General features: G+C 59.4%; 4 protein-coding genes and 2 long non-coding RNA genes across 11 annotated transcripts; 2 read left to right on the forward strand and 4 right to left on the reverse strand.

The window, feature by feature from the left end:
• Positions 1-1,169: 1,169 nt before the first annotated feature.
• LOC127385748 (uncharacterized) lies at positions 1,170-2,838 on the reverse strand. The gene is made up of 2 exons (XR_007889746.1): positions 2,543-2,838; positions 1,170-1,372 (listed from the first exon to the last, which is right to left on the reverse strand). It is a non-coding gene; the product is annotated as an uncharacterized LOC127385748 (long non-coding RNA).
• LOC127385749 (uncharacterized) lies at positions 1,382-3,097 on the forward strand. Its single transcript, XR_007889747.1, has 2 exons — positions 1,382-2,102; positions 2,860-3,097. It is a non-coding gene; the product is annotated as an uncharacterized LOC127385749 (long non-coding RNA).
• A 1,520-nt stretch (positions 3,098-4,617) lies between these two features.
• PGGHG (protein-glucosylgalactosylhydroxylysine glucosidase) lies at positions 4,618-16,512 on the forward strand. Of its 6 annotated transcripts, XM_051621825.1 has the most exons (16): positions 4,618-4,769; positions 5,897-6,100; positions 6,949-7,201; positions 7,677-7,887; positions 8,407-8,842; positions 9,856-9,975; positions 10,131-10,262; positions 10,586-10,697; positions 11,787-11,859; positions 12,266-12,402; positions 13,115-13,248; positions 13,500-13,595; positions 14,054-14,151; positions 15,238-15,452; positions 15,551-15,665; positions 15,976-16,512. In XM_051621825.1, the coding sequence occupies exons 3-15, from the start codon at positions 6,949-6,951 to the stop codon at positions 15,622-15,624; spliced, it is 2,091 nt and encodes a 696-aa protein (XP_051477785.1). In that variant the 5' UTR covers positions 4,618-4,769; positions 5,897-6,100; the 3' UTR covers positions 15,625-15,665; positions 15,976-16,512. The 6 variants fall into 6 exon arrangements, 5 of the variants coding, with proteins under 5 accessions (XP_051477785.1, XP_051477786.1, XP_051477788.1 ...); XM_051621826.1 differs by lacking the exon at positions 4,618-4,769 and having other exon boundaries at positions 5,765-6,100; positions 6,217-7,201; XM_051621828.1 differs by lacking the exon at positions 4,618-4,769 and having other exon boundaries at positions 5,765-6,100; positions 15,551-15,670.
• Positions 16,513-17,843: 1,331 nt separating this feature from the next.
• On the reverse strand, positions 17,844-18,934 carry LOC127385606 (interferon-induced transmembrane protein 5-like). Its single transcript, XM_051621486.1, has 2 exons — positions 18,766-18,934; positions 17,844-18,082 (listed from the first exon to the last, which is right to left on the reverse strand). Exons 1-2 carry the CDS (start codon positions 18,919-18,921, stop codon positions 17,864-17,866), a joined length of 375 nt encoding a protein of 124 aa, XP_051477446.1. The 5' UTR covers positions 18,922-18,934; the 3' UTR covers positions 17,844-17,863.
• A 733-nt stretch (positions 18,935-19,667) lies between these two features.
• Positions 19,668-21,154, reverse strand: LOC127385563 (interferon-induced transmembrane protein 3-like). The gene is made up of 2 exons (XM_051621423.1): positions 20,901-21,154; positions 19,668-20,126 (listed from the first exon to the last, which is right to left on the reverse strand). The coding sequence occupies exons 1-2, from the start codon at positions 21,075-21,077 to the stop codon at positions 19,971-19,973; spliced, it is 333 nt and encodes a 110-aa protein (XP_051477383.1). The 5' UTR covers positions 21,078-21,154; the 3' UTR covers positions 19,668-19,970.
• Positions 21,155-21,630: 476 nt separating this feature from the next.
• LOC127385649 (interferon-induced transmembrane protein 1-like) lies at positions 21,631-23,044 on the reverse strand. The gene is made up of 2 exons (XM_051621573.1): positions 22,826-23,044; positions 21,631-22,010 (listed from the first exon to the last, which is right to left on the reverse strand). The coding sequence occupies exons 1-2, from the start codon at positions 23,042-23,044 to the stop codon at positions 21,843-21,845; spliced, it is 387 nt and encodes a 128-aa protein (XP_051477533.1). The 3' UTR covers positions 21,631-21,842.
• Between the last annotated feature and the right edge of the window lie 3,521 nt (positions 23,045-26,565).

A 26,565-nucleotide genomic window follows, 5' to 3' on the forward strand; every position in this document is an offset into this window, starting at 1 on the left:
GGGGAGATTCCCATTGGACACAAGAGGTAAATTTTTCACCAAGAGGACAGTCAAACATTGGAATAATCTCCCACGGGAAGTGGTGGATTCCCCCACATTGGACAGTTTGAAGTCTCAGCTGGACAGGGTGCTGAGCCACCTCATATCAACTGTAGTGGTACCTGAAGGGGTTGGACCAGATGATCCTTCCAACCTGCCACTCTAGGATTCTGCAGTTCTGAGGCTGGGCTGCTCTGCAGGTGAAGGAGACCAAAGCCACCAGAAAGTCAGACCCTGCACCTGGTCACCCTCTTCCCTTCTGCCTCTCATCAGTTCTGGCCTAAACTCTTTCCTGCCTGGGAGTTGGGTTCCCAGTTCCTGCCTCTTCCCTGCCCACCCGTGCTGGGTTTGCTCTGCCCCTGCTGGGTCAGCTCCTGCAGCGCCCGTGGGGCTGCTCTGCTCCCCTGCCTTGGGCTCTGGGGCTTCCCGTGCAGGTGTCACCCTGTCCTCCAGAGGCCACTTGCACTGACCCCAGAAGAGCACACGAGGAGTGTTCTGGGCAGGGAAATGTTTTGTCCTTTCCTAGCAAAGGACAGGAAAAGGCTTTGAAGGGACAAGTGCCCCTGGTGTGTCCCTGCCGCTGGGGACTGGAGAGCTGTCTCTTGGCAGGGCTTGTCCCTTGGGATGGGCATCAAAACCTCCTGCCAGCCCTCCTGTGCTGCTGGCAGTGCTGGCTTGGATGTAAATGTTTGAGCAGCTCCCCGAAGTGGGTGTGAAGTTCTGGGGCAGTAAGGACAGTTGCTCCAGAGGTTTTTCCAAGACCCCTGGAATTATTTGCTGCCCAAACCTTCCAGCAGGGCTGGACTGGCTCTTCATACCAGTCATGGGAGGTGTTTGGGGGTGGAGAAGAGGCTCTTTGTGCAGGAGGAAGAGTCAGATGAGCAGCACCTGGGCTGCAGGCTGCTCTCAGTGCCCCTTGCAGCCTTTGGGTGTTTCCTCACTAGGAATTTAATTTGATTTTCACTTCCTTGTTAGCGGTGGGAGCAGCGCCGGGCCGGGCCGCTGCTCTGCTGCGGGCAGGAGCAGGAGTGGGAAGCCCTCCCTGCTGCAGCCTCCTGTGGGAACATTCCCAGCAGCAGGACAGATCCATCCCCCACCACCAGCAGAGTGGAAGCAAAACCAACAGGCCATTACTGCTAATGTGAGCTTTAATGACCCAACCCAGAGAGTTCATTCCCGGTGAAGACCTGTCCTGTGGTCACCTCCTCATGCTGCAGCTCTCGGGTGGTTCCTCTCACTCTGTCCTGCTCTTGTAGTACTCCACGTGTGCCAGGATCCAGGCTGTGGGTGCCAGGAAGGACACGAACATGACGGAGAGGGCAATGGCTTGTTCCTGAGGGGGAACAGGGATCAGTGGGATGGCAGCAGGACCCCCACGTCCCGCATGGGGCTGCGGGGACAGCTGCTCACTGCTGCTGCCACCCGTGCCACAGCTCGGGCACAGGTTTGTCCCCACTCCTGGCTCTCCCAGCCCCATGCTGCCGGGCAGACACTCCCCTGGGGCTGGGATGGGTGAGCACAGCAGCTCCCACCAGCACTGGCCAGGCTGGGTGCTCTGTGGGCTGCTTTCCCTCTCCCAGTGCTTCTCCTGTCCCGGTACTCGCTGGGAACCCAGAGCAGCTGTGACCTTCAGAACCCACCCAGGCCTGGGCTTGGCCTCCCAGGGTTTCCCAAAGCAGCTCTTGCCTGACTTTCAAATGACTTTGAGGTATGAATTGCAACCAGCAGCAGTCTCTTCTATTTCTGGTGCACTAGGGCTTAACCCTTTTCACTGACACCTTTATTCCCATTTTTATTTGGCTAGAAAAAGAGTCTCCAGACTCCTCAAGCTCTTTGTTTCAGACCTTGGAAAGGCAGCAGGGAGTCAACTCCACAAGCCAAGGGGTGAAGGTAAAAAACAGCCAGGATTTCTGGTGAAAAGCTCCTTTTCCCAAGCTCATCTTGCCCAGCCCAGGAGGGTCCCTGCAGCTGGTGGGGATCATCCCCAGAGGGAGGGACCTGCCAGCCCTGGCTCTGCAATGGCAGCAGACCCCATCCTTGCCCACGGGGACACCTGCTTTGGGGTGAGTGTCCCATGAAATGGGGGTACCTGGGGCCCAGGTCTGTCTCTGTGCTGTCAGGGTCCCTCGGGGCACTGCCTGTGCCTCTGCCACCTCCTCCCTGAGGTCCTGGGCTGCCCCATGGCTTAGCCTCCCTGGGGGAAATGCAGGGGACCCTCAGCATGTACCCTAAACCCCAACAGTTAAAAAAGGGGCTGAAAGGATAAAATAAAATGGAAGCAAGAGCCCAAGGGGGGGAGCAGGGCACACACCCTGCTGGGGGGAGCAGTCTGGAGCTTGCACAGCTCTGGGGGCACCTTCCCCCCTTCCCCTTCTCTTCCCACTCCCAAAAAAATTAATTAGTTGATAACACAAGGGGGATTTGTGCCCCTCCAACCAGCGTGTCCTTGGGAGCAAGGCACCCCCCCCCACCCCCCCTTTTTAGCTTCCCCCAAGCTACTCACAGCAGCAGAGAGTGGGTGTTCGGGGGGCTTGGAGGAGAGCTGGGCCCGGGGGGTCCGCAGCAGGGTGGCCAGGAGCCGGGAGCCCCTCTGGAAGCCCCACATGGCCACGGCAGGGTGAGCACTGCTCCTCTGGCCGGGCTGCAGCTGCCCAGTCTGTCACCACTGCCACCACCCCCTGCTGCCCCCCTCAGCATGGGGCCTGCTGCTCCCCAAGGGCACTGCGTGGACAGCCTTAAAGGGCAAGATTTTCCCAAATTACTACCCTTTTCTCTTTTTTTCTCCCCTAAATGTTGTGCTTTTTCCTTTCTCCCCAGCAGCACCCAGCTCCTCGTGCCTCTGAGGTCAAAACCCATGTCTCCAGCCCCTAAAGTGGGACCTCTCTGCCATGCTCTGCAGGAGTGCAGACCTCTTATCCTGGGCTTTTAAACATGTGTAACACCCAAACCACAATGTTTTTGCTGTAAAAATGGCAGGAAGGGCTGTGTAGACCATGACTGCTCAAGCACACATTTGTTGACAAAAGCTGAGTGCTGGAATTAAAAAGCAGTAGCAGAATCTTTTTACCTTGTACCTCTTGTTTGCAGCTGCCTTTCCCAAGGATTTCCCTTGAATTCCCTGCTTGTCAGAGCCCTTTTCCAGCCCCCTGGCAGGCAGAGACCTCTGCAGCAGACCCAAAGCTGGGGGCTGGTGCAGCCTCCCCCAGTGAAAGCTTTTCTTTCAAGCAGTTTCACATCTGCCTCTGTAAGACAGGAAACAGGTGTAAGTGACTCCAGCAAAGCCCCCTGGATGACATTTCATATTAACCTGCTTCCCTTAGAGCCAGTAGTTGATTTTCTAGACCAAAACCAAAGCTGGCATCTCAGATCCCCTCCTGCCACCAGCCCTTGTGTTCAGCAGTTGAGGGTGTGAAGGAGGGGGAGTGTTCCTGAGCCTCAGTCCCATCCTGAAAACCTACCTAGAAACCTCTGTTGCTGCTGGAGATGAAGTTTCTTGTCCGTGGTCAAAGCTCATGCTGGGCAACGTTGCTGGGTTTAACTGGAGTGGCAGCAAGAGTGGCCCCTGTGATCCAGGCAGCTGGGAAAGTTTGTGAGCATTGGGAGGATAATCTCCCTGAGGAGTAAAGCCTTGCAGATTTTGTTTTGAACAGGAGCTGAAGGACCAATAAGAATCCTTGAGAAGCTGGGGAATCATCTGGTGGTAAAGGATGGATGTGATGAATGGATTTCCCCTGATGTTCTTGGAGGAGCTGGTGAGGAGCAGACCAGGAGCAGCTGACACAGGAGAGCTCTGGTTTGGTGAGGAAGGTGTTTGGCAGCTGCTCTTTAACCCAGCCAGCCTTGCTGCTCCTCCTCCTTTTCCTCAGCTTCCTCCCTGGGTGCTTTTTGGCAGGAAGGCCACTCCAGGACTCAGTACCAGGTGTGCCCATGGAAAACCCTCCCTTGGTCCTGCTCAGTCTGGCTGGACCCCAGGGTGAGGAGGAAGGACAATGGCCCTTTCTGTGTCCCCCTCTTCCCTGGGAGCTCATGCCACATCCCCAGCCTGGTCTCTGACCTCGTGCTCCTCCTGGCTCCATGGCTGTGTCTGTTCTTGGGACCAGGCTTTGACAGGATGAAGTGGATTGGCTGCTGTCATTTAGCCATTAGCCAGACCTCCAACATCTCTCATTGGAGAATCGAAGGAAAACAGTAGAAAAAACCATGAAAGCCCTGTTCCCACCAAGCAAACTGTTGTTTGTCTGTCTGTTCTCACTTTTTCTCTGTTTCAGAGATTCTGGTTGTGGCTGGGCTGAGCTCCGTGTTCTTCAACCCCAGAGAGCAGCTGGTGTCATGAACATCAGCCTGGCCTCTGTTTCTACCTTTCCAGGCTGTTACCAGCTCAGATGTTGCTGGGCAGTTTCCTTTCTCATGGGAGCCTTTCACTCCAGGCCTGGGCCTGTAAAACTGAGAGACAAAAGCAGTTGAATCACAGAGGGAAACTGAGGCAGGTGTATTGAGAGATGGAGCATCCTGCTACACCCGGGCAGCACCACCCAGCAGGGACATGGAGTCTTCTGCTGCTTCTGGGCTGAGGAAACAGTTTCTCTTCCTTAGGACTGGAGGCAGCTTTGCTGGAGTCGGAGATTGGCTTTTCTGTGGATTTCCAGAGGGGAGACCAGGTGTGTAACAGCCCCCCTGGAACAGCTGCTCAGACAGGGAATTGACCCCTCGGAGCAGGAGGGAGGCAGCAGGTGGGTCACGGGGGCACAGCAAGTGGGTCGGGGGGCACAGCAGGTGTGTCCAGGGCTCTCCATGTCTGCCCTTGTCCATGGGGACAGGACCGTAGCTCTCCCTGCCAAAAGGGGAAGGATTTCTTTCTCCAGGGACCAAATGTGCTGCCCAGGGTGGGACAGAGAAGCTGCTGACATGATGTCCCTCTGTCACACCAGGGACACGGGCAGTGGTTGTGACCCGGGAAAGCTGGGGCTGAGCAGGGGGAGGCTCATGGCATGGGGAGGGGGGCAGGGAGGGCTTTGGGCTGGAAGAGACGGGACCCTCGAGCTGGTGGATCCGGGAGCCTCTGTCTTCTGGTGGGCAGGAGGCACACCTGGGATCCAGGGGAATACCCCAATGCTTCCATGGGAGCTTGGGGCTGCATCACACGTCAGGGCTGTCCCACAGTCACTGTGATGGCAGGAGAGGTGCCCGGGAAGGGGCCGGCGTGTCCCGGGGCTGTGGGGCTGGGTCCGGGCTGGGTCTGGGTTGGATCAGGGCTGGGTCAGGGCTGGGTCAGGCTGGGTCTGGGCTTGGTCAGGGCTGGGTCTGGGCTGGGTCTGAGCTGCCTCTCCAGGAAGCCCTGCAGGGAAACGGGCATCTTGAGTCTCCAAAGGGCTCCCGGGAAGAAGCATCGTGCCAAAGCCCGGATCCTTCCCTGGGAAAGCGGGCCGGGAAAAGGGCTGGAGCGGGGCAGGACAAGGGGCGGACAGTGTGGGGGGTTTCTGGGGCTCCCCCCGGCCCTGCAGCTGCCGCCCGGGCTGGTCCCGCCGCGCTCGGGGGCCAGGCCGTGGGTCAGTGCCGGGCTCTCCTTCCCTGGGGATGTGGGGCAGCCCCCGCTGCGGGCAGCGAGCGCAGCTGGGCAAACGCGTGCAGGCCAAGACTGGTCCTCCCTTGTTATTTTTTTAAGGAGGGGAAAAGAAAAAAAAAAGAGAAAAAAAAAAAAAAGTGGTTTCCTTCCTTCTCTCCCCGTTGAGCAACTTCCGTCCCGGCCGGGGCCAGCGCCGCAGCGAGACCTGACCCGCCGGCTGCGCCCGCCCGGGCTCGGGTTGGATTTTCACTTTCCCCAAGGCAGGAGGAAGATTTTTTTTTTTTTTTTTCCCAGCTCCATCTCGGGCAGTGCCAGGCGGAAGGAAACTGGGCCAGCCCTGAGCGCTGGCAGCAGGGAGGGATTTGGGCACCACCAGCCTGGCCGGGACGTGCCCTCCCTGCCTTCCAGCTCTGCTTGGAGAGTTTCACTTAGTGTGTCCCTGCTGTGTTGTCCCAGTGGCTGGCATTGCCAGGTGCCAGCTCCAGCTCCCTTTGCAAGGTGCTGTTTATGTGTCTATGTATCTTTCATATATATGTATATATTTATATTATGTATATACATCTATCTATATTATATATATATTTAATATTTTTTTCTTTATATATATATAACAGTGAAAGAAAGCTCCTACTCCAGCCAGCCAGTAACTGCAGCTGGGCTGGAGGTGCTGAGCACAGGGGCACGGTGGGTGAGGAGACGGGGAGCAGCTGAGGTTGCAGAAGAGTGTTTTGTAGTGTCATGGAACGGCACTGGGCAGAGGAGGAGGAAAGAAGAGGAAAGTGGCTGTGTTGTTTTGGGAGCAAATGGTGAGGTCGTGTCAGGGAGAGGGCAGTGGCAGAGATGGGGAACCAGAGAAGCAACAAAGCAGGTGGGTTGGCGGGGTTGGGGTGAGCTGAGCTTGGCCGGGAGATGCTGGAGCCAAGAGGGGGAAGGAAATGAACCTGGGATGAGGACACCACCTTGTCCTGACCTGCATTGATGAGTAAACGTGGCTGAGTCATATAACAACTGAGCAAGTGACCCCTCCGACATTATCCCCATCGTGTGTCCTGAGCTCTGCAGTTGTCTCTGTGTGCTGGGCCGTTATTTCCGTGGCCTCCGGGAGCCCTTTGTCAGGCAGTCCCTTTGTTTTGTCCCAGGGGCTATGACAGATCCTGAGGGCTGGTCCCTCACAACCCCTGGCGCTGGGAGTAGGGCTGGAGCAGAGGAGAAGGGCTGGTCGAGGCATCTCAGGGGAGATGAAACGAAGGGGCTGCGCTGGGGGGGCTGGAGGCAGCAGCTCCGCCGTGTTCCTGGGGGTGGCAGGGAGCAGCCCTTGCCCCTGAGCCTGCTTTGCTGTCCTGCAGATGGCTGATGGGGAAGAGGACCCCGCCGTGTTCAGCTGCCGGTCCCTGCCCGCCGACCCGCGGCTGATGGCCACGGTCACCAACGCCTACCTGGGCACGCGGGTCTTCCGGGACATCCTGCACGTTGGTGGCGTGTACAGCGGGGCCGGGGGGGACACACATCGTGCCGACATCCCCAGCCCTGCCAACGTCAGGGTGACAGTGCCTGGTGTGGACAGCCTGGCCCAGACCTTCAGCCTCAACACCCGCACGGGTAGGCAGCCCCGTCCTGCCGCCTCCGCTGGCTCTCGGCTCCCCTCGCCCTTCCCTCCACCTCTGCCCTCCCTCCTCCAGAGGTGCAAAGGCTCTTGGCCTGCCTTGCCTCTTCCATGAGGTCACACCTTTCTTCTCCCCATTCACCTGCAGCTGTTGCTCTTCTGAAGTTGTGTTGGAGCAAGTGGCAGATTTCCCCCTTCTGGTGGGATGGAGGGTGATTTTCAGGCTGTCCCTCAGGCCCTGCTGGGGCCCGGCTCAGCTCACACCATCTGATCATGGAGCCTGATCAAACGTTTTGTAGTGCACTTGTGACTTGTCCCCGTGCAATGTGTCACCAGTCCAGAGAAAGCTGGACCTGGATAAGGGTGGTTCCTTTGCCAGTAGGAACCAGTAGATAGGACAGAACTGGGAGTCTTGGGCAGAGCACCAAGCCGTGATGGTTCAAAAGGCTGATGCCCTCCTTGTGCTTACAGGAACCTTCAGCCACGTGCTTCAGTCCACTGATTTCACAGCCACCCATCAGATCTACGCTCACCAGTCCCTTGTCCACCTGCTGGTCTCCAGCATCACCATCCAGCGATCAGCTCCCACCACCCAGCCCATCACGGTGCAGCTCCAGACGCCTTTCGTGCCAAAGAGCCAGGACCTGGACCTGAAGCAAGGGCCGGATTTCCAGGGAGCACAGTGAGTTTGGGTCATGGGGGGACCTTGCTCTGAGCACGTCCTTCATGGGGGGTTGCACGTTAGGAAAAGAACTGCAAAAGTCAGGCTCGAACTCGATGGAAGTGGCGGGCAGTGGGGTGGCTTGTGCACATCTGCATCTTCTTACCAGGTGTAGAAAAACAGCTAAAATTGAGTATAGAAACAATTTTATTAGTTGCAACTCCAGAATTCTTTCTTACTCTGACGTGTGAGAGAGCAACGGAGGCCACAGGGGCTGGAGATGAGTTTGGGGAAGAGAGTGAGTCTGCAGGGGATGACCTCTTGCTGGGCTCAGGGACACCTGGGGAGGGATGTTAGTCTCCTGTGCTTCAGGGGTGGGACAGCAGCTGAGCTGGGGGGCAAGGCAGTGTCCATCCTGGTGGGGACAAGGGGGTGTCCATCCTGGTGGGGCCAGGAGCTTGGGGACGTCCCCCCTGCCTGGCTGGACACGCACAGAGTCCCACCTGCTCCGCTCTCCCCCTCCCCTGCTGCCACCCACAGCTACATCTACGGGAGGACGCTGGTTCCCGAGGTGGAGGGAGGGCCCCGTCCCACCATCCACATGCTCTGGAGGCCGGTGCCACCAGCCCTGACGCTGCGCGGGGAGGAGCGGGAGCGATGCTGGGAGTTCCTGACGGCCGTGGCCGAGAGCCGGGAGGAGGTGCAGAGGAGCTACAGCGAGGGGGTGGCCCTGGGGGCCACGGGCTCCCTGCGGGCTGCCCACCTGCGGGGCTGGGCTGAGCTGTGGCGAGGCTGCTGCGTGGAGCTGGACGGGCCCCTGCCCTTGAGGCAGGCTCTGCACGGGTGCCTGTACTACCTGCTGAGCACCGTCCCACCCCGGGACAGCCCCGGGTTCCTCTTCCAGGGCATCAGCCCTGGGGGCCTGTCCAATGGCACTCGGGGTGAGGACTACTGGGGGCACGTCTTCTGGGACCAGGTGAGTGGAAGCCAGGTGAGCTGGCCACCTGGGGGCTTTGCACAGCCCCTGGGATGGAGGAGACTGAGTGGGGGGCTGCTGGGAGACCTCTCCCTTGTCCCTGGGCAGGGGTTCCTTGGCACCAGCCTCAGGTTGGAGAGCACCTCCTGCTCCTTTCCAAGAGCTGCCCAGACCCAGATCGGTCCCCAGAGTCACTCATCTGGGTTGTCCTTTAACCCAAGCACGGGTTGCCTAAACCAAAGTCGGGGGCCTGGAGCTGCTGCATGGCCAGAGGGGGAGATGGACCCCACTACAGGGCAGCCCCCTCCCCAGCTGGGGTCCAAGGCCAGGGTGGTCCAGGTTGCTCATCTAGAGGAGCTCCATGGATGAGCTTAGAGCCCGGCCACCAACTTTTGGCTGTTTAATGTCATAGGTTGAAACCTGCCCTTCCCCTCCCAGCTGGCATCGGCGAGCCCCGTTGTGCCTGAACCTCTGGAAAACCAGCAGTGTTTGCTGTGCTGCTGGGAAACACAGCTCTAGTGGCCACCCCACAAGCCAGCTGGTCTCTTAAGTGGGGATGTGGCTCTGCAGCTGGAGAAGGATGGTGTGGCATGAGCAGGAGACACTGCTGGTTGGTGCTGGGGCTCCTGCACACACCCTGCTCTGGTCTCTCCCTAGGGAAGGGCTTCCCAGTCCTGGGGACCTTGTGTGCTTCCTTCCTGGTAATGCATGTGGCTTTGGCCCCCTCCAGAGCCTCTGGCTTTGCAGGACTCCTGCCTCCCTTCTCTTGCATGGTGGGAGGTCCTGCTGGGATCACCCCAGTGAGATGCCAGAGAGGAGGAGGCATGGGCAGAAACAGTTCCCTGGGGATTTGTCCCTTTCCATGAGCCCTCGGGACAGTTCCCTTCAGTTGCAGCAAAATCCTCGTCAGAGCATTTGTGTTGGTGGTGAAGGCTTGGAAGGTGAAGCTGGTGGGGGCATCAGGGTGCCCCAGCAGCCGATCCCACCGTCTTGCCTTGCTTGGACGTTTCCAGGACACCTGGATGTTCCCAAACATCCTGCTGTTCTACCCCGAGGCTGCCCGAGCCATCCTGGAGTACCGGCTCCGCACGCTGGACGGGGCGCTGTGCAACGCGCGGGAGCAAGGCTACCAGGTGAGACAGGGCTGAGGGCACCAGCACCAGCCCTGCCACCTGGGAGGACAGCCGGGCTCTGCTCTTCCTCTCTGCGCAGGGCATTGCCCGGGGGTGGGCTGGGGAGAGCCCCTCCAGGTGTGCCCAGCTGCCTCACGGGTGTCTTCTCATGGCAGGGTGCAAAGTTCCCGTGGGAGAGTGCGGCCACTGGCCGGGAGGTCTGCCCCGAGGAGATCTATGGAGCCCAAGAAATCCATGTCACCGGGGATGTCCTGATGGCCTTTGAGCAGTATTACTGCACCACGCAGGTACAGGGAGCCTGTGCCACCTGGATGGCCCAGTGTCAGGGCCTGCAGGGCCTCTGCTGACTGTCACCTTCCTGTCCCTTCCCAGAGCAACTCTGCTGCTGTCTGCTCCTGTCAGAATTGCTGGTGGCACCTCAAGGTCCTCTCTTCAGCTTCCTCTGTCCTTGCTCCTTGTGGGTGGCTCAGCATCCTCTTGGCTCAGGCCAGGCCAGTTTTCGGACCTTTTCTCCTGCTGCATCTGTCAGAGCTCCTGTCCTCCTGCTGAGCTTGGGGCTGGTTCAGTCACCCTCGTGTCCCTCTTGTCCTCTGACTTCGGCTCCCTGCAGGACCAGAAGCTGTTCAGGGAGGATGGAGGCTGGCAGCTGGTGGGTGCTGTGGCTCAGTACTGGTGCAGCAGGATGGAGTGGAGCGAGGAGGAGCAGTGCTACCACATCAAAGGTACTTCTGCAACGGCCAGACCTGCTGGTAGGGAAGGGGTTTGTGAGCAGAGGCTCCGAGCCCCTCCAGCCAGGCCTAGGTGGGAGGGCACAGGCTCTTCAGACTCCTGCCCTCTGGAATATCTCACAGGTGATGGCTGTGTCCATGTGACCACAGGATAAAATGCTCAGTTCTCTTCCATATCTGTTGTGTTTTCTCAGCCCTTGGCCACTCATAGGACACCTCTAAATGTCTCCTTCCACAAGCTGATGCCACAGGTGTGGGGGCCTTGGGGTCTGCTTTGCCTGGGGGCATTTAGGGAGAGCAGCATAAGGGCTGTAGAAAGGAAGGAATTTTCCAAGAGACCCGAGTTTAAATCCCACGGGAGCCCACAGGAGTTGAATCCCTCGAAGGACACGTGGTGCTGGTGGTGCTGAGCGAGTGCGAGCACTGGTATGTCTGGCACAGCAGAGGGTCTTGCTGCAGGTCCTGCTGGAGCATGTTGTGTTGGATGAGCACAGGTTACCACTGAGGGGCTTCTGAAAGGGGCACTGAGGAAAAAGAGGTGAAGGAGAGGTGTCTGGGGGGCAGGGTCTGGAGAAGGCTGGGTCAGTGCAGAAGGGTCTGAATGGAGTGATCAGAGCTAGAAGAATCCCTGGGGCTACTGCAGGCTGGCTCTTGGTGTGAAGGTCCTTTGCAGACAATCCCAGTTCCCCCACGGGAGTCACATATTTAAATGTCTATTTTCATGTTTCTCTTGGAAGTGACCATCTCTCCTTGGGATAATCTGCAGCAAAGGAAGGAGTTGAGCTTGTTAGCAAGGGAAAGATTGAATGACTTGGCTGAATTGCTGGAAAGAATTCATGACTTGAAGAGCCCCTCAGGCTGGGGTACCTGCTGCCCACGAGCCAAGCTGTCAGCCAGGTTGTTTCTCCTTCACAACAAGCACACTGACGTTCTCCAAGGTCTCAGTGTGATCCTGCCAGAAGCTGAGAGGCAGCATGTGGGCAGGCACCGTGGGCCCCCTTCTGCCACTGCCCCCAGGAGGGGCACAAAGCCATGCACCCCTGGCTGCACACAGTGTGAAGTGTCCCCTTCGTGTCCCTCCAGGTGTCATGCCCCCAGACGAGTATCACTGCCGGGTTGACAACTCTGTCTACACCAACGCCGTGGCCCGGCGCAGGTAACACCAGACCCCTGAGCTCCCACCTTCCCTCCTCACCTCTGAGCTGCCTGTGCCCTCAGCAGGACAGAGGAGGTCCGTGGCGGTTCTTCTCACCTGTGGCAGGTGTCCACAGCAAGACTGAGGGATTTCACGTGGCAGGAGAGTTTATCTCCCTGTCTTTTATGAGCTGTCTGCACCATGAGCCGGCTAGAGGCACCTAAAGCTAGAGGAGCAATCTCCTGACTCCAGCAATTAAAGCTGTTTACACCAGGCTTAAACTTTGACCCATGTTCTTTCGGTGTAGCTATTTCTTTGCAGCTGTGGCTCAGTTCCCACTTTCTGCTCCCTTTCTTCTCTTCCCCTCGCTGAGGGGATCACCAGCCCGTGGGCCTGACACAAAGTCTTGTTCCTTGCTTCTTTTCAGCTTGGACTTTGCAGCTGATGTGGCTCGGGACTTCTTGGTCCCCGTGCCAGAGCAGTGGCTGGACTGTGCCAAGAGAGTCAAAGTGCCCTTTGATGCAGAGAAGAAATATCATCCTGAGTACGATGGCTACAGCCCAGGTGAGCAGAGGGGCAGGAGCTGAGCCCCCAGGTGGCTGCTCACAGGGACAGGAGCAGCAGCTGGATGTTTGCCCCCAGTGAAGATCTCCAGCGTCGCTCTCCAGGGCAGTGTTGGGGCTGCAGTGTGGACAGCCTGGCTTGAGGGTGCTCTTTCTGCTCCTGGCACATTGTTTCTCCTCAGTGGGCTCATAAAATTAAGAAATTTGGGAGCATGGAGAGTAGGAAGAGACTTTTAGTACTGGGATGCAGGCGACATGTTTGCTGGGAATTGTTGCTGACAGTTAGGTCTGTCTTCCCAAGGTCAAGTGTTGCCCTTCCAGTGATTCCTGCCCCTCTGGCAGTGGCGGGGCTGGTTCAGTGTCCCTGCTCTCACAGTTAGGGGCAGGGTGCAGGGGTGGCAGCAGCTGTTCCTTTGTCCCTGCAGTTCAGGTGACACCAGTCTGGCTGCCATCTAGTTAGGGCTGTGCCAGCGTCACAGCTTCCAGCAAAGACAGGGCCAAGGACAAGCCCTGATCTGCTGTTAGCAGCCAGCGGTGAGGTGTCCTCCCTGCAGTTCCACCACCTTCCCTGTCAGTGTTGTGTTTGTTGTCCTGAGTTTATGATTCTGAGTCAGGTTTGTTCCCGTATGAGTAAACAACCAGTGGGGCTGCCCATTGTTCCCAGCCCGTTATTCCCAGCTGCAACCCACAGCCAGCCTGACTCCCTTCGCCAGGTGAACCTGTCAAACAAGCTGATGTTGTCCTGCTTGGGTTCCCCCTGATGCACCCCATGAGCCCTGAAGTCCGAAGGAATGACCTGGAGGTCTATGAACCCGTCACTGAGCGGGACGGGCCAGCCATGACCTGGGTGAGAACAGGGGCAAAGCCCACGGGGGGTTTGTCTGGGTTCCACCTTAGGCACTGCTCTCCCCATCCGTGGGCAGGGTTTGTCAGACCTGCTGGGAGCGTGGACGGGTAGCACGGAACCAGAGCTGTGCACTGGAGATGTCCCCTCTGGGTCAGAGGGATGCCAGCTGCAGTGCCACTCTGAAGCCTTGGCTGTATTGTCACCCCTGGGGGAGCCAGCAGCTGGTGGAAGGTCATTTCTGTCCCCTGCAGAGCATGTTTGCAGTGGGCTGGCTGGAGCTGAAGGAGGTGCAGAGAGCCCAGAGCCAACTGAACAAGTGTTTCAGCAACATCACGGAACCCTTCAAGGTGAGCTGGGTGGGGTGGCTGCTCCCCTGGGACAAACACCTGGCCTGATCCCCAGCAGGTCCCACCCCACGGAGAGCTGTCCCTTGGGCTGGGGCTGCACTGGCCGCTCTGTGCTCACGGGGCTCTTGGTGGCTGTGGTGGGGAGCTGGGTGCCTGCACACTCTGTGTCTTCTCTGCATGCTCCTGAGGAGTGGGGAGGAGGCATCTGCTTCCCACCCAACAATGCAAGCCCAGCGTGGTGTGTCCTCACCCCAGGCTTCCCTCTTCCTGCTAGGGATGGAAAAGGGATTGGAGATGGTGGAGACTGGAGACCCATCAGAGCCCATCCACCAGGACAGGCAGCAGGGCACGGTCATTGTCACACCCCAGACACGTGACAGTGATGATGATAAACCCACATAGCTGTGTGAAGAGTCCCAGTGCCACTGCTGAGTCATTTCTTTCTCTTGCTGGAACAGATCTGGGTGGAGAATTCAGATGGGTCAGGAGCTGTGAACTTCTTGACAGGAATGGGTGGATTCTTGCAAGCCGTCCTGTTTGGCTACACAGGGTTCAGGTGAGACCCAGGTTATCCAAATACCTGTCACTTGAAAGCTTACTGCTTAGCTGGAGCAACGTGTTTTCACTCATGAGAGAGAAAGGAACTTGCAGCATCCAGAACATCCTGTACATGATACACTGGTCTTTCTAAGGGGACCTTGGTAACTGGAGACCCTAGTCCTCCACCACCACACAGAGCTGCCTTAGGTCTATTCCCACTTTAAAGACTGGAAACAGTGCTGAAACAGGTAAGAGACTCTCCAGGTCAGTTGCTGAGTTAGTTGCACATTTGGGAAGGTAAATGTCATTTCCTAAGTTTGCCCCTTGGCTTAGCTATAATATTGTCTGATCTCCTTTGGATGTGGTGTGGAAAGACCTTCTGAAGAGCCTGCTGATCACAGGCATGTGGAAAGTGCTTGGCTGGCATCGCCACAGCACTCAAACATTCTGGAAAAAAAACATTTGGCTGGTCATGTAATTTCAGAGCTGTGTTGTGTACCCAGAGCAGCCTGCTGGTGTCGGCCCCACGGCCACAGTCTCCCAAAAATATCCGCAGTGTAGTTGAGGATGGATCAAGCTGATGAGCCTTTTGATCTTCAGCGAGCTCTCCTGGCACTAACATGTGTTTCTGCTCTGTGTGTGTGGTCAGAGGCTGCTGAGAAACCCACCAGTTTCTTGATGGAGCTGAGTGTGAGCTGCCGTGTTCCCAGCTGAAACCCCTCATCTCGCTGTTGTGGAGCTCCAAGCTCACCAGCCTGTCCGTGTGTGTCAGGTTGGGACCCTCAGCACAGGCTTAAGCCACGGCCAAATTTGCACAGATGTTGAGATGATGTTTATGCAGCCCTTGAGGCCACGCTCTTGCCTTGCCTGTTGTAAGCCAGGGGCCCTGGCTGGCCTGCCCTCCAGGCTCTCCAGCCTCTCTGGAGTCCACTTGAGTCCCTTGAGCACACTCAACAGACTGGAGATGACGGTCAGGATCTCTCACATGTCAAGATTTGAGTAGGAATTCTTTTCACCCAAAGCTCAAACACACATATGGGCTCTGTTGGGCTTCAGGCGAGGGCTCAGAGGAAGGATCCAAGCTCTTTGTTTGGTTTGCCAGGATCACCAGGCCCAGCCTCCGCTTCGACCCCGCGCTTCCCGAGGACGTCAACAAGTTGGAAGTCACTGGTGTCTCCTACCTCAGCAACAAACTGAAGTTCACCATCACCAAAGGAGAAATCAGGGTCCAAGTGACCGAGGCTCCCCAGCACCCTCTGGCATCTCCCCTGGAAGTGGTGCTGGAGGGCTCGGGGCAGCACTTTCCCCTGCGGGAAGGTACGGTGGGTGGCACCGCCTGGCTCTGCTTCCTAAAATAAGGACAATCTGGGGACCAACCATTCCTGAAGCTCACCCAAGCTGTTTTTTTGTTGTAGGGCAGATTGTCTCCTTCCCCACAGCAGCTGGCTGGATCCAGAGGTCATCCACCCACGCTTCGAACCTGGGCTGAGCTGGGATGTACCCACCACAGCAGCAGGAATGAGCTGAAGGGTGAGGTTGGTGGAGGGGGAAGGTGAAAGTGGAGAGGAGGGTGGGGATTCCAGGCTGGCCATAAATCCCTTGTCCCCATGGGACTGTGCATGTTGTCTCTCTTTGTGGCCTTGGGGAGAGGTGGAGGATGGGGGACTGTCACTGTGGCTGGGGTGGCAGCAGCTCCCCGAGTGACACTGAACATCCTTGTTTGTGCCTGGGGCACAGAGCCCCCAGCCCCCCTTCACCTGCCTTCAGTGTCCCTCACTTGGCAAAAGGGACAAAATCAAGCCTGAACCTGCCTGTTTTAACCCAGTTCTGTAACCGCCAGGGCTTGTTCCTGCTTTCCCAGCTGCATCCATGGGACTGCCCTGGCTGATCCAGCTGTGCTCAGCCCAGTCCCTGCCGGCGCTGGCTCCCCGATCCACCAGCATCTCCTGCTTTGGTCCTTGTCTTCTCCTGGCCATCCCTGTCCCTCCTGAGGCTCCAAGGACTTTGGGAACTTCAAGGGCTGTGGAGGATCAGCCACCACTGCTTGGCCACCTCGCTCCCACCTGCCAGTGCACAAAAAGAGGAGGATCCCCCACCCCTGGGGTGTCAACACCCTGAGCAGCTGGGACCCCCCCGAGTCCAGCTGCTCCCCAGAATGAGAAGCTCTGTCGAGGCAAAGCCCAGCACGGTGGCATGGATGGAGGTCAGGCTGGAGCTGAGCATTATTCTTGCACTAATAGTCCCAAAAAACACAGCCAAAAGCATTTTAGCCCTGTGCGGGCAGCACACAGCCCCTGTTCTTTTGTGTTACTCAGTGTATGACATCCCTATCATGTTTTTAACCTCTTATTGACATTATAATCTCTCTTTTCAAGCAGTTTTGGAGTTAAAGCCCTGCTAACTTGGCAGCTGAAGGGCTACAGGGAGCCCGACGTGGGTTATTGGTGATGTTACGTCAAGCGCAGCGTTTCTGAGGGTCGGGGCAGAGCTCTCCTCCAGCCGAGGGGCAAGCAAAGACGGGGCAGTGTGTTTGCTCGAGGCATTTTTGGTGTCCTAGAAAACCCAGAGGGAGAGAAGGGGAAGGGCTGGGCCCGTGTAAGTGTGTGAACGGGGAGCAGCGTTCACAACGACCCCCCCCAGCGCTCAGCTCTGCTCCCCGGAGCATCCCCCTTCCTGGGAGGGGGCTGGTGCCTCGTTTCCCAGCCCCGCGCTGGAGCTGGAGTAGGCGGGGGTCAAGGCGGGGGGGCTGGCCCAGGCGTTCCCTGCTCACGCCAAACAAACCCAGGAATCTTGGCTGGATCCCGCGGAGTTTATAAAAAGCCCCGCGGCCGCTCCCCGCCGCGGGCAGCGTGTGGGAGCGCTGGGGACAGGAGGAGAAGCCGCTCCCGGCTCCTGTAATTAGGCTGCCTAACCAGCCTGGAGAGTACCCAGCCACTAATTAGCTAATTAGGCAGGATGAAGGGACCACTCCGTGCCCCTCCTAACAGCCCTATGGGCTGGAACGGGGATTGGGGTTGGAGGCGGGGGATAAAGCCCAGCTCTGAGCCAGGTCTGGGGTGGCACTAACAGGGGTCCCGTCCCCCCCAAAAGGGCTCCTGTTGGTCCCGTTGCCCACACGAATTGGCCCTGGCCCGGGGAGGGTGGCAGCACAGAGCTGTGCAGGTGCACCCCGTGCTTATCCCCTCTGTCCTCGCCCGGGGATCTGCTGCGGGACTTCTCTTTACTGCAATGAGTTTGCAGGTCTCAGCTCCCCTTGGAGGGGGCGGCATCTCCTCTGCCAAGGAACTTCTCTGCTTCTTTCCCCTTCTCAGTTGCAGGTGGGGCCCCGGTAACTCGTGGCTGTTTTGGGCTGGGTTTTGGGGCTCGGAGATGATCTCTTCTCCTGGCTGCGGAGAGCACGGGCGGAGTGAAGAAGCCGAACTGGTATCGCCCCTTTAGCATCACCGCCCCCCCCCCGCATGTGCACACAGGAGGCTCTCAAGGTGTAAAGTGGTTTAATGATTTAAATAGCGATCCCCGGGACTGGGGGGATGCTCCGTGCAGGATAAAGGGAGTTATAAAAAGAACAGGCTAAACACAAACACTGGAGCTGGGAGTCAGCGCGTGCGGACGTGGCCCTGGGTGGCAGAGATGGGTGGTGGCTGGTTCTGCTGGCCCAGTGGCCTTTGGGGGGGTGGGGGGGGCCGCCGGAGAGGTGATGGAGTTTCCAGGAGCCCTTTGCCCACCGGTCACTTGTCCTCCTCGTCGCTGGGGCTGAATTGGTAGGTGAAGAAGCCGACGGACTCGTGGGCGAGCTTGGAGAGGTGGATGACGCCGGTGATGACCAGGGCGGCCAGCAGCAGCGGCAGCACCACGCTCCCGGCCGTGGCCAGGGCGTTGTAGCACCGGGCCTTGGAGCTGAACCGCCGAGCAGCTTCCACGTCCCCGGACACTCTCCGGTCCCGCGCCTGCAACAGCCGAGTGAGACGGGGCAGCAGCGCCCGGGCTGCCCGCAGACCCCCCGGGGCTGCCCGCAGAGCCCCGGGCCGCCCCCCAGCCCGACATCCAGCCCTGCCAGGAATGTCCCGCTGCTCCCCACCCGAGGAGGGGTCCGTCCCACCCGGGCTGCCCGCTTCCCCCAGCACCACTTTCTTCGCCGTTGGGCTTTTCTCTCCTGCTTCTCTCCTGCTTCCTCGGGAGCCTCGCCGGCCCCACCCCTTGCTTTCCCCCCGTCTCCCCACCCTAGTCCAGTCCAGCCGGAGCCGGTGGGGGGGCTGGGGCATCACGGCCTCCCCAGTATTTTCTAGGAAGAAGCAGTCGGTGCCCCGGTGGTGGCAGCCCCACGGTGGTGGTGGGGCTGCGGATATCTGAGGGGAGGGAGGGGTCTCACAGCTTCATGAAGAGGTGGCAGAACTGGGGGGGAGGAGGGCTTTAGTACGAGGTGGTGGCACTTGCAACCAGGCTCTGGAGGGTGTTGGGCTCTCGTCCCTCACCCCAGCCCTCCCAGTGCCTCCTCAGAGTGCCTCCATTTCAGATGCTGTTTCCTCGGGAAGCCCATCGCAGGGTGTCAGCAGGGGAGGGCTCCCAGGTGACCCCAAATGTCCAGCCTCCCATCCCTGCCTGGAACTCGACCGACTCTCAGCACCCATACCTTGACGGAGAAGGCGAGCGCCACGAAGCCAAGGCAGCAGAAATTCATGTAGATGGTGTTGAAGATGGACCAGACGAGGTGGTCACGGGGCGGCGGGGAGCTGATGGTGGAGGACGGCTCCCGCTTGTGGTCCTCCCGCGGGTACGAGGTGTCCATGGCCACAGAGAGGGGCACCCTGTGCCTCTCCTGCTCCACCAGCCTGGCTGGGCAGCAGGGCAGGGCGGCCCCTTTATATAGCCCTTGTCAGTGCCACAGCCTCGTCCCCTCTATATATAAATCTCAGAAATTACAGCCCTCCCAGGCTGTGGTTATCAGAAGGGCTTGGCTGGGACCTAGGAGGAACACCCGCGGTTTTGTTTGGTTTCATATCCAGCCTTCCTCCTGCCATGAGGAGCAGAAAGCTCCAGTGTGACTGAAGGAGAGGCCGAGTGCTCAGGAAGGACCATGGGAATTGGAGCCATGGGATGACCTTGGCACCAAGTCACTGTCACCCTAAGGAGCCAATACATGACAGTGCTGGCTTGCACCAATACCTTCAGACCAGCCTCTCTGGGTGGTCCTGGCTGGTAATACCCTTTGTTGCAGAGCTTTTGGGCCACTGGATGCACTACCTGGGAACTTAATACCCAAATGTGGCAGAGCCACTCCGAGGGGGTTCCCTGGTGGCGGGAGGAGATGGGGCTGTGTGGCAGGATGGGCATTTATTTCTTTCCTTCTTCTGCCATGCCTAAATTTTCAGAATGGAACTTCTCTGGGATGTGAGCTGGAAGTGTTGTGCACCACGGCAGGGATGAGGGCAGAGCTGTGGAGCTGGCAGTGGGAGGAGGGGACTGTCCCCAAGATGCTCAAGGAGCCTCTCTCTCCTCCTTCCCCACCGGGAATGAGGTGCCAGGCGAGGGGGCTTTAGTAGGATGAGTTTTATTTGTGGCACCAGTCAACTGCGCACGCGTGGCAAGGGAGTTACACACCTGAGAGCCTGGCAGCTCCCAGCTGAGGAGCACAAGCAGAGGAGAATGGGGGGCTGTCCCCTGTGCTCCAGCCTGGCCCCCTCATCCCCTTCCAGATGGTGGCCACGCTGGGACACCCGGGGCGCAGGCGGTGAGGGGACACGACGTCACGCTCTCTCCTCTTGTGCCCAAAGTGGGGACATTCGGGGAGGAGGGGGGAGGAGAAGCACTCCAGCAAGCAGGTTGGTGGCAGCGCAGTCAGGCCCTCAGGCGCAAGAGGGCAATGGTGACGATGGAGATGACAGACACCACGCCGACGGCGATCAGGGTGGTGAAGAAGATGTTCAGCACCTTGGCGCGGCCGCCGTGACGCTGGGCGCCCTCCAGGTCCCCCTGCACCTTGCAGTCACGGGCCTGTGGGGGCAAACGGGGGGCTCAGCTGGGGGGGGACCCAGCTGGGGGCCCGGCCAGGGGCTGGCCACAAAAGTGGTGGTTGCATCCGGGGTACGAAGCCACTGGGCACTGCCTGCTCCCCCTGGGTTCGGGGGCGGGGGGGTGTGCCTGGATCAGGGGGGAACCGGATTGGAGGCTCCTAGCACTGGGAGGCATATGGGAGGTCTGAGAATGGGGACTGGATCTGGGGGGGGTCGGGGGCGTGGGCTGGGGCAGGCTGCGGGTGGGGGCACTGGAGGCAGGCATCGAAGGGGGCTGGGGCAGGAGGAGACTGTATGGAAGAGACCCGAGGTGAGGGAAAGGGCTGGGTCAGACTGAGTCGGGGGTCCCGGGCAGTGGAGAGGGGCTTCCTGGCTGGGGAAGGATTCGGTTCGGGGGGGGGATCGGATCAGGGGGTGCATGGTCATTGGGGGGGGGATCCCATGTTGGGGTCCCGGGGGCGTGGATCTCCCTGTCCGGAGAAGGGTCCGTGCCTCTAGGGGGGGGAGGCAGCCTCAGCTCAGGGACGTCGGAAAAGGTTGGGTCGGGTGGTCTCAGATGCGGGGGGCGGGGTGGGTGGCTGGGGTTGGAGAAGAGAGCAGGACGTGCTGAGGGTCCCGGGCCGGGCTGGCGTGGGGAGTCCCGGGACGAGCCGGCTGGAGGCGACGGGCTGGGTCTGGGTCTGGGGTCCGGCGCGGCCGGCGGAGCGGGGGAAGAACGGTCGGGGAGGGATCCCAGCACCGTCCCCTTTCTCACCTTGATGGAGTAGATGAGAGCGGGGAAGCAGCAGCAGCCCATGAAGGGGAGTGAGTAGCCCACCAGGACGTTGAAGAAGGACCAGAGCACGTAGTCCGGAGGCCCCGGGTTGGCCGGAGTCGCCCCCTGCTCGAGGGGCTGCAGCGGGATGGACAGCTCCGTCTGCTTGGGATTCATGGCTGGGGCAGCCGGGAGCGCTGGGGAAATGAGGGCGACCGCGGCCGGGGAGAGGGGCCCGGTCCCGCACCGCTCCCGCCCCGGCCCCGGCTCCCCCCAGCGCGGGCGGAGCGGCCAGAAGGGCCCCCCCCACCCCCCGCCCCCCGCGTCACAAAATCAAGGAATGGTTTGGGTTGACAGGGACCTTAGAGATCCTCGCCTTCCATCGCCCCCGGGCCAGCTGGGAGCTGAGGGCCGGGCAGCGGTCGGACCGCCGCCCGGGACTGCGGAGAACGGGGGCAGGAGGAAGTGGAAAAATGGGTCTGAAAGGGACGGAGGGTGGGGGTTTCCAAACCCCAGAAGCCCGGGAAGGGGGTGCATGCTTGTACCTAACTGACAGCACTGACATGGCACCCCCTTCCCGACCCCTTTCCTGCTCCTCTTCCTCACTCAGCTCTGCCTTCTTGCTTGTCTGTTATGGTCCCCAAGGTGGAGATGCCAGAGGGGAATCATGCTCCCAACGCCCCAAAGCATGACATTTCCAAGGAGGAGGGTGAGAAAGCAGCTTTATTTGCTGTGAGCTCACCCCGTGAGTTTATTGAAGAAGGCTGTCTTGGGGTGCACAGGGAGGATGATCAGAGGACACCCACTTGTTGTGTGGGAGCAGGGAGAAAGGTCCCATGGGAGCCACATGTCTCACCCAGCAAGGTCAGGCAGCAAAGATTGGGGTGAGCAAGGTGGAGGGGAAGGAGAAAGGTGGCCCTGGAACTGCTGGGTGAGGTGGGGTTAGAGCCTGTTGTACTGCTGTATTCTGCTGAAGACGACAGCCAGCACCACGATGGCCAGGATGAAGGAGAGGGTGCCCAGGCAGACCGCAGCGATGTTGAGGTTCTTGGCTACGATCCCGAAGCTTTTGGCACCTTCTGGGTCCCTGGCGATTTTCTTGTCTCTGGCCTGCAGGTTGGGAGAGGGAGAAAGGTAGTGAAATGGCGCAAGATGGCAGTGGGGGGTGGTGGCAGTGGGGCTGAGGGGACATCCTAGTCTCCCTCACCACCAAGCAGTGAGGCACTGGCACTGGGATCCACCAGGCTCTGCTGCAACCCCCAAGAAACCCATCCCAGCCCAGGAGAAATGGAGCTTGTGGCAGCCTGAGAGCATTTTCTTAATAACTTCCTAAAAGCCATTAGGCTTTGCCAAGCACTGCCCAGTCCTCTCGGGGGGCAGAGCTGGGCAGGGGGGGGTCTGGGTGGGAGTGCCCACGTGGCACTTGCTGCGGTGCTACAGACACCGACACGTGCCTCTCTCCGGTTATCGGGGCACCTGTTAGCAGCAATTCACTTCCACGGTAATAAAGGGAAATTGTGCCTGGAGCAGCTGTTCCTTATCACAGGTAGGGGCTCGCCAAGGCCACGGGAGGAGAACTGGATGCACTGTGCTGTTTGGGTCCTCCTGCCTGACACAGCAAAGGAGGACGGGTGGCCCTCAAGTAGGAATGTGAGGTGTGGAGCAGCAAGGGGAGGCAGGAGGTGGCAGGAGGTGGCAGGAGGGAGGAGGGGGAAGGTCCTGGGGGAGGCAGGAAGTGGGCATGGGGTGGTCTGGGGCAAGCTGGGGCAGGGTGAGACAGGGTGGGACAGGGTGAGATGGGGTGCGACAAGATGGGACAGGAAGAGATGCAACTAGGGAGCCCTGGCATGGGAGAAGGCAGGGGGCAGGACCCCCGAGCCGGGCAGGGGGGTGGTGGGAGGGGAAGGGGGTGATTTTCACCTCACCTTAACAGAGAAGACCAGCGCGATGAAGCCCAGGCAGAAGGGGTTGCAGAACATGGTGTTGAAGAAGGACCAGAGCACAAAGTCCTGGGGGTTGGGGACAGGCTCCGGCTGGATGAAAGTGGTGACAGTGGGGCCGAAGGAGGTCATCGGGGCTCCTGCCCCGTTCCTACCGTAGGGCTGTTGCATGTTGATGCTGATGGGCTGGGGGTAGTTCTCCATGGCAGCCGGCAGGGCGAGGAGCGGGGGCACCCGCGCCCGGGCGGTTATAGGCAAGAGGTTTGCTGGGGTGGGGCCAGCCCGCCCCACGGCAGGCAGGGCAGGGGGCAGGCACAGCGGGGCCCTGGGGACGGGCTGTGGGGACAGGTGGGACACTCGGGCGGGCTGCGGGCTCAGGGCTGGGCGGGGGGAGAGCTGCAGCCCCGGATGCGGTCTGGGGGGCAGGCAGAGGGGGATGTCTGGGGGGCAGGCAGAGGGGGATGCCTGCGGGGCAGGTGGTGCCGTGGGGCAGGCGGTGCCGTGGGGCAGGCACCTCACCCCTTCATCTTTGCTTTTTGCCCTCTAGGGTTGATAAGGAATTTCTGCCGCGGGCAGGCCAGGGCAGGGTCACATCGTTGGGGTCACTGCGGTGCAGTGGGGACATGTGGCACCGGGGGAGAGCAGGGACACATTGCTGGTGAGGGGGGCAGCCACCGGCCCCCCGAGACCCCCTCCCCAGCTACAAAGCACTGCGGAGGGCTTGATGCCCACCCGTGGGGGCTGGTGCTGGGGAGGGGTGTCACCCACCCGCTAGGTTTGCATGTTGGGGTTGGAGGGGTTTGCCCTCCCTTTGGTTTCGGCATCCATGAGATGGGCTTGCAGCTGTGATGAGGCTGCTGGAAAAAGGTTGAGGGCTGGAAAAAGAATGACAAAAATGTCAAGAAAGGAGCAAGGATGTAGAAACCACCTGAATCTAGAAAGAAACTTAAAACAGCAACCAAGACACAGAGCTACAAACTGTGTGGGCTTTGGAAACGTCACATCCTTCCTGCTCAGAGGCCAGCTCCTGGAGGCTGGTACCTGGCCCTGGTGTTTTGCTGAGAAGTGGGGTTTGCCCTGCCCAGAAGGAGCCCAGGGTTTGTGCCAGGAGCATTGTCATCTGCAGTTGCTGCCCTGCAGGTTTTCCGGCCCTGCTGGCAATTTGAATACAGATCTGAGAGTTCCGGCCCCCAACGTCACTTGTCCCAAACGCGTAGGAAATGAAAGAGGGGGGTTTTGTTTTGTTTTTTTTTCTTTTCCTCAGCTACTTCCCTGGGTGGTTCCTCAGGTTAACAGGGCCCCTCGCTGAGGTAAATGAGGTTCGTTAGGTCGTGGTGATAATTAAGGAATTGCTATGGGAAGTAGAGAGGCCAGCAGGGATGGACAGAGGAAGGTGAGGGCTAGGTGAGCATTTCAGGGGGAGGGTCTTAGTACCCCAGCCCCAAGGCCTGATATATGGCACTTCTGAGAAGCTGCTTGCAGGAGCTGGGGGGATGTCCCCGTTTTGGGGTGCTGGGGTCCCTTTGTGGAGCACCACCTGCCTCTGGCTGGTCTGGAGGTGAAGGGACCCGAGGTGTCGGGATGGTGGCTGGGGGCAGCCGCAGGGACCGAGGGCAGCAGGTCCCCCCCTTTGCCCTTTGTTTCCAAGTGCCCATCCTAGGGATCCCATTTCCTGCAGCTCCCTGGCACAAGTGGGAACCCAGCTCGTGTCTCACCACCCTGAGCTCGCTGCCAGCTGCCCACCGAAATTCCCACCTCCCTGCCTGCACTTCCAGGTATTTTTGTTTGGTTGGTTGTGTTTTCTGTGTGTGTTTATTTGCCCTTGCACCTGGAGACGCTGGGCAACGGGGAGGCAAAGCTCAGCCCACATTTGGGGTGAGTACCAGCAGGCAGGTGCTGGACCCCCGGCTCTGTGGGAGGGTTTGGGGGGTTGCTGGGGGTTCATTGGGCTCGCTGAGGGCCAGAAGGGCTCTGCTGCTTGCTCCCTGCTTGCTCCTGGCCATGGGCTGGGAAGCAAGGGCTTGCTGGCCACTGCCCAACAGCCCGGAGCTGTTGCTGCAATCCTGTGAGCTGTTTGTCCCAAGGGGCCTGTCCCTTCCCTTCCCTGCTCCCCCGCTGGGTGCATTTACCCCAGATTTGCTCTCCCTGCTCTCACAGACCTCACCCCCATCCTGTGTCCGCTGTTCCTGCAGGCACACACCAGGATCTGGTTCCGAGAGGCAAAAAAAGCTCCAATTGCCCTTTGGGGAGACATGGGAGGTTTTGGGGTGGGGCAGAGAGGTGGGGGCTGCTCCTCCCACTCCAACTGCATCCTGATCCTGACAGGGATATGGGATTGGGATCACCCTGGGGGCCTCTGGGCTGCAGAGTATCCCTCGAAAGACACTCCCCAGGATTTTGGGCATGTGTTGGCTGTTGTGGTGGGGGGAAGAGCTCCGGGAAGGCAAGGGGGTGTGAACAGTGAGCCTGTGCCAGATGGGCACCAAATCCTTCCCCGGGGCAGCAACATGCCGTGGGGAATTTGGGCAGAACCCAGCTGGATCCTGCTCCTGCCGGGGTCAGGGAGAGAGCGGGAAGAGGTGGGAGCTGCTGCCAGAGCTGTGAGGCCTCCTGGGAGGTCAGAGCGATGGGGTCGAGCAGAGCTTGGCTGCCCTTTCACGAGGCTTCTCGACCCCCTCCAGTGGATGGGGACGATTGGTCGGTGTCCTGGCAGGCACGGGCAGCGAGCGGCCCCGTTTCAACTGGGGGCAGGAGCTGATTTGTTCGTATGGGAAGCAGCAGAGGAATAAATGATTCACCCGGGGCTCCATGCCAGAGATTCTGCAACGAACAACGGCTGTGTTTTGTAGGCAGGATTTCTGACATCTTATTCATGAATGTGGCTTCTTGGCAGGAACCTGATGTTCTTGGGGAGGGAAAAAAGGCTTTTTATCCCATCCCCGTGGGGACCCAGCCCAGAGGTCTGGAGCCTGCGGAAGATGAGGAGCGCGAAGGCTCCAGCGAGCTGGAAAACGGGAAGCTGGGCTGACCACAACCTTGAAGCTCGCCAGATGGGCTGCAGCCAGGATCTTCTGTAGAGGCTTGCCTGGGTCACTTGGACACGGCTGTAGCCGGGCAGCCGAGTGCCGTGTGCGGGAGCCCCAGAGGCACAAGGATCGCTGCCCCTTTCCCAGCCAGCCCTTCCACAGGGGGAAGGGATGGCTGGCACAACGGCTTGGAGCTGGGAAAGCTTTGGGGGAGGCAAGAGGCAGGGGTAACCATCTCACTTCACCCCAAAGACAGCCCTGCCTGGCTGGTGTCCCCATCCCCTGGCGGTCCCAGTGCCACCCCATCGCTCAGGGCTGAGTTGTGGGGCTCTCCTGCAGCTTGGGATGGAGCCCCACCACCCCCAGCTTCCGCATCCCTCTGGAAGCCTGGCCTGGCCTGTGCTGCTCCGTGTGGATACACAGTCATGTTCGAGCCTATTTACTCAAACCTTCTACACAGCCCCTGCCCCCCCACCCCAAATCAAGCTTGCTCTCAGGTCTGCCTGCTCCTACCCCCCTCCCAAGGGCTGGTGAGGATGGGGATGCTCCCAGTGACACCCAACAAAGATGAAGTGCTGCCTCCATCCTTGGGGTGAGCCTCACAAGCGCTTGGCATTCCATATGGATGCCTCTTCCCAAGTACCTGGGTTCACTGAGCCTGGCATATCCTTGAGCATGATCTCCATGATCCTCCATGCC

The sequence above is a fragment of the Apus apus genome, chromosome 5 (assembly GCF_020740795.1).
Source record: "Apus apus isolate bApuApu2 chromosome 5, bApuApu2.pri.cur, whole genome shotgun sequence".
NCBI classification, from domain to species: Eukaryota; Metazoa; Chordata; class Aves; order Apodiformes; family Apodidae; genus Apus; species Apus apus.

What these genes read in the sequence shown, in the direction of transcription:
- LOC127385563 (XM_051621423.1), bottom strand. Translation starts at nt 21,077, where the DNA reads ATGAATCCCAAGCAGACGGAGCTGTCCATCCCGCTGCAGCCCCTCGAG. An exon ending in CTCTCATCTACTCCATCAAG is followed by an intron (nt 20,127 to 20,900) that starts GTGAGAAAGGGG and finishes TTGCCCCCACAG; the next exon opens with GCCCGTGACTGCAAGGTGCA.
- LOC127385606 (XM_051621486.1), bottom strand. Translation starts at nt 18,921, where the DNA reads ATGGACACCTCGTACCCGCGGGAGGACCACAAGCGGGAGCCGTCCTCC. An exon ending in CGCTCGCCTTCTCCGTCAAG is followed by an intron (nt 18,083 to 18,765) that starts GTATGGGTGCTG and finishes CGGCTGTTGCAG; the next exon opens with GCGCGGGACCGGAGAGTGTC.
- LOC127385649 (XM_051621573.1), bottom strand. Translation starts at nt 23,044, where the DNA reads ATGGAGAACTACCCCCAGCCCATCAGCATCAACATGCAACAGCCCTAC. An exon ending in CGCTGGTCTTCTCTGTTAAG is followed by an intron (nt 22,011 to 22,825) that starts GTGAGGTGAAAA and finishes CCCAACCTGCAG; the next exon opens with GCCAGAGACAAGAAAATCGC.
- PGGHG (XM_051621825.1), top strand. Translation starts at nt 6,949, where the DNA reads ATGGCTGATGGGGAAGAGGACCCCGCCGTGTTCAGCTGCCGGTCCCTG. An exon ending in CCGGATTTCCAGGGAGCACA is followed by an intron (nt 7,888 to 8,406) that starts GTGAGTTTGGGT and finishes TGCCACCCACAG; the next exon opens with CTACATCTACGGGAGGACGC. An exon ending in AGTATTACTGCACCACGCAG is followed by an intron (nt 10,263 to 10,585) that starts GTACAGGGAGCC and finishes GGCTCCCTGCAG; the next exon opens with GACCAGAAGCTGTTCAGGGA.